At 38.5% G+C, this 4,984-nt stretch overlaps 1 protein-coding gene across 1 annotated transcript in view; it reads right to left on the bottom strand.

Annotated features, from left to right (window-relative positions):
• Nucleotides 1-2,861: 2,861 nt before the first annotated feature.
• The window catches only part of ACBD7 (acyl-CoA binding domain containing 7), a 15,103-nt gene continuing 12,980 nt past the window's right edge, over nucleotides 2,862-4,984 (bottom strand). The window contains exons 3-5 of the mRNA XM_004379726.2: nucleotides 3,192-3,309; nucleotides 3,022-3,084; nucleotides 2,862-2,935 (exon numbers count right to left, since the gene is read on the bottom strand). Coding sequence (XP_004379783.2) covers nucleotides 2,862-2,935; nucleotides 3,022-3,084; nucleotides 3,192-3,309 — 255 coding nt within the window. The remainder of the gene's footprint in view (nucleotides 2,936-3,021; nucleotides 3,085-3,191; nucleotides 3,310-4,984) is intronic.

Here is a 4,984-nt window from a genome sequence, read left to right as displayed (position 1 = left end):
ATTCAGAGATGAAAGTTATACATTTTCTATTGTCAGGCTGACTTGTTATATGTAAATGTTTTCTCCATGGGACACTTATGCATCTAGAGACCAAAGAAAAGAAAAGGTCTGGCAGAATCCTTTATCTTCACATTAGAATCACCTTAGATTCTCATTTGTGGGCAGTTTGTCAACAAAATGCCTGCTTGGTAAATTGTCCATTTCTTCTTCAATTATTTTAACAGTGGGAATGATTGACGGGAAATGCTTGATATTTAGTTACTGTTTCATTTACATGCTGTCGCTCAAAGGTTGATCTATTCTTTGGAAATATAGGGTATTCCTGTTTAATAGGAAAATGCAATTTATAGCCTTAGTAAAATAAGATAGCCCTAAGCCATTATTGTAGTTTGTCCTAACAAGTCCTCAGAATGCCTGCCACCCTGGGCCCCCTGCTAAAGGGTTCCTTCTCCATCAATTGCCTGTGGGCTCTGTGTGGCCCGGCTATCCTGGCAATAACTGATTAGGACCCAGGGTGAGTCCTTCATGGACAACATATATTGAAGTCTGCTCAGTGGCATATGGAATGGTCCAGCACAAATGCCATGCCCAATAGGCTCCCTCTGCGATGATCTGAAGTCTTGCTCTGCGATAATCTGAACTTGACATAGGGAGAAAGCAGAACAATTGGAAACAAACAGGAACTAAGAGGAGGGAAAAAAGCACAAATAGAGAAAATTACCTGAGTCAGAATAATGGCAGAACACTACAACTGTACCCACAAATGCCTACTGAAGGGAATGAAGAGTCACCTTATCCTCAGAGTCGCATGGTTGCTGAACTGTCAATTCCCAAACGTTTCTGTCTCTTCGAGGCCTGGCTGTGCAATCAGACCCCTCTGATTTGCTTATTCCCCACTGAACTTCACAATAAACTTCACTCCTTAATGTGACCAATGCCTCTTTCTTATAAGTTAAATTGCTTAACATAGTATTATGCTAACTTTTAAAGCATTGCTATGTGTATAATCACATAATATGGGATCATGTTTTTGTTACTTTATGTAAAGATAGTACGGAGTCCTGGTGGCGCAGCGATTAAGAGCTCGGCTGCTAACCAAAAGGTCAGCAGTTCAAATCTACCAACTGCTCTTTGGAAACCCTATGGGGCAGTTCTACTCTGTCCTATAGAGTTGCTATGAGTTGGAATTGACTTAACAGCAATGGGTTTGGTTTTTTTGTTTTAAAGATAATATACTTACAGTCTTAGTAAATAAGATGAATGAAAATACATATAGGTGGTATCTTTCAGAATTTACCATTCCCTTTTAACAAAGTACAAATAATATAAAATTCATTATGGTGGGGAGGGCTTTGAGTTAGAATTCCCATAATAAATTTGGGCTAAAATTTTGTTAAAGAAAGGTGAAACAACCTATGTTAAATATTTAGTATGTGTTGTGCTCTACTTTGATACCATTTCCAGGGTTCCCTTACTGAAGGATTAGTACAACAGTAATTTGGATTCATGATGATTAATTTGAAAATGTTTTGCTCAATATAGTCCACAAAGCGGTCTCAGGGTGTAGCCAATGCCAGGCTTTTGGGGTGGACCTTCCCTCCTATCTCTCTACCTGGTGGAGGTGAAGTCTGTGTGGGAAGAGCCCTGAGTTTCCAAGCCCTTGGCTGGAAGGGTCCAGGGCTACTGCTGCTGCTGTTTTCTCCTTGAGGGATCAGGGCCTTGGCTTCACTGTGGAAGACTTCAGGTTACCTTTAGGGAACACTTAGTAAAGACGGGAATGAGCCTCACTTTCCAAACATTTCCAGATTAGAAATTAACCTAGATTTTTTTTAGTAACATGAACTCAGTCTGTCCCTTCGGTCATAACATATCGAACCTAAACCTTTATGCAGAGAACAGAGGTATACTGTTTGCTTCTCTGTTCTCTGTTTTTTCTTTTCTTTCTCTTTTAAAATTTGGTACAATTTTTTGGGGGATATTTATCCTATGGGATCTCAAATAGGTTTTAGAACTGTTAAAATGAGACTGTCTTTCAGAGAGCTTGTGTATGGGCAAGACTGAGTATTGGACTAATGTGATTTCCAGACTTTACATTTTCACTGATATTACTAGATACTATATTTTAGTCTGATTTTTTAATTTGTGACTTAAATGTAAAAATTATAGAAAAACAGCAGATATTTCCACGATGACTTTTTTCTCTGAAGAGCTATAGACAGACTCACAAGTTTTTGTTTTCTTTTAACATTTTCAGCTTATTTGTTCTTATGTTTTATGTAGTATTTGCTCTAAAATGAGGATAGGATAATTCTAGTTATCTCATTCAACTTTTCCAGCAATCCTATGAGACTGATATTATTTTCCCTACTCTACAGATGAGGCTTAGCAAGGTGAAATAACTTTTCCCAGGTCACCTAGCACGTAAATCACAGATTGAGAACTTAAATGAGGAATGTCTGTTATTCCAAAGAGCCTGCTTCGGTGTGAACCCCAGAGAGACAAGGTGTAACAGAGCAATGGTTTGGTTACTGATTCTTAATAAACTGTTTTTATTACAGAAGTAATACTAACTTATTATAGAAAAACAGATAAACCAAAAGAATAAACAATTGCTAATGTTTTTGTGTACACACTACCAGAGTGATTATTATTTAAGAGAACTTTAAAAATCACCTGATTTAAGCCAGTAAAATTTATTCATATGTCATTTCAGTGTACTTCTAATTAAGTATTACAATTCATGTTAATTAGCAAAAATATACATGAGACATGAAGAGTTAACAGTGCATTTCTCCCCTAAAAGTTGGGTTATTATACCATTCTGAAGGCTTCCACGAGAAAAATTTCTCATATGCTGAATTCTAGATTCCATATTTTTCTATCAGGTCTTTAGCTTTAGAAATATAGGCGCTCATAGCGTCTTCCTTCGACAACCCTAGAAAGAGAAAAACAGATTATTTCACTGTTTGGTGTATCGGGAAATTAAGAAAATTTGTTTTAACTTGTTTAAGAATTAAAAACCTTTTTGGAGGTTCCAGGCTTCCCATTTAGCCTTGCCTTTTAAATCTAACATTCCTGGGCACTCTGCCAAAAGAAGGAAGATATAGTTTCAAGTTTACTTCTCACTGTATGTTTCTATAAACATTGTTCAAACAAAATATTACATTGTTTTTAAAATGCTGATATAATACCAATATCAATGTCTCCAATTATAGACTGTTTGTAGAGCCCATAGAGTTCTTTCAGTTCATCATCATCGGGCCTCATCTTCAGCTTCCTCACATCTTCTGCGGCCCTATCAAAATCAGCCTAAAGAAAAAAAACAGGCACACAGTGTATTCACCAACTTTAGCCAGCGCCATCGTAATTTGGAGTATTTACCACCAAGCAGTGGGAACTCAGAGGGGAGGGGAAGGTTTCAAATAGAAGTGGACTACTGTCGCTCTGGTTACACCAAATACCCTAATTTATTTTAGCTCGTGGACACCTCTCCTGGTACTTACCTGATATAGAGACAAAATATGGGGAACTAAAAGTTCTTAACACTGAAAACTTATATACGTGTTTGTATAAAAAAAGAAAAAGGGCATTATACTCAAAGTAGCTTTCTCGATCACCCTCAGAGACACTTCCTTCCTCTTTTTCCCAAATCCACACTTTACTAAGTGAAGTTTTGCTACCAATTCATATCTTTGGCCAGGGCATTTATCTCCAATGCCTACTTGCCCACGTTCTTCAACATCAGTCTAACAGTTAACACGCTTGGCTGCTAACCAAAAGGTTGGAGTCCACCAGAGGTGACTCAGAAGAAAGTCCTGATGATCTACTTCTAAAAGATCAGCCACTGAAAACTCTATGGAGCACAGTTCTACTCTGACATACATGGGGTCACCATGAGTCGGAATTAACTCCAAGGCACCTGGTTAGTCGATGAGTTAGTTTCTGAGGGCAATATTTCTGATCAATTAAATTGTTTGTATAGATTCCTTTAAACACTGAAACCAAAAATTATAAGACTTATTTCAACCAGTTTCCAGAAAAGAGAAGTTGTTTAGCCAACTGGCATCCTGGAAATTCTGTATGCAAACGTTGTTGTTAGCTGCCCTCGATTTATGGGGCAGAAAGAAATGCTGCCTAGTCCTGGGCCACGGTCTGCTAAACAGTCTCCAGCGTGGTAGGCAAAAAAATTCTCCCACTGAACCACCAATGTTCCTGTATGCAAATATGCAGCATAATAAACCTTGTCTGCTCTGTTCCTGACTTATTCTAAAAACCCTGATCTTCCTGCTTCCCTATGCCCCTTGGACTGGCAGCTCTCAGCCCATGGCTCAGCCAGCACCAGCCCCGTGGGATATTCCGCACAGGGAAGGAGCCCAGCTCTGCCTCCGATGTAGCCTGAGCACCCCTACGCACCTTATCCCTTTCCGCAATTAATCCCTTAGTTTATGCTATGCAAAGGGCTCTTGTCATTATTTTTCTTGTTACCATTTTTCTAATTTTTTTCTTTCTTAATAAACTGAATTTTATTTTGTGTTATTTGTTAACTGGAGATAAACAGGAATTGCCAATAGCCCAGGTATCAAACAAGGGAAGCTAAATGAGGCATTTTACCCTCATCCCCTCATATCTTTTTCTCCGGTGCCGAGAGGCCTCATTTGATCCAAAGACCCAAAGGCCTAGTAGAGAAAGTGGATAGCACTACTGTAACTTCAGAAGCCCGGTGATCTCAGCAAAATTGCTGGATAAAATTTCCATCCAGACTAACACAGGAGAACAGCAGCACAACTGGAAGAACGTAAACAACGTCACTGAATTGTACATGTAGAAATTTTTCAAATGGTGTATCTTTGGCTATGTATATTTTCACCAAAATAAAAAAAGGTCCTCCAAGGTTGAGAAGGGAGAGTGTTGACATGTTGTGGAGTTGTTAACCAATGTCATAAAACAATATGTGTACTGACTGTTTAATGAGAAACTATTTGTT

The sequence above is a fragment of the Trichechus manatus genome, unplaced genomic scaffold, assembly GCF_000243295.1.
Source record: "Trichechus manatus latirostris isolate Lorelei unplaced genomic scaffold, TriManLat1.0 scaffold00067, whole genome shotgun sequence".
NCBI lineage: Eukaryota > Metazoa > Chordata > Mammalia > Sirenia > Trichechidae > Trichechus > Trichechus manatus.
The sequence above is the reverse complement of the archived record's forward strand: the minus strand, read 5'-3'. Positions and strand labels throughout refer to the sequence as shown.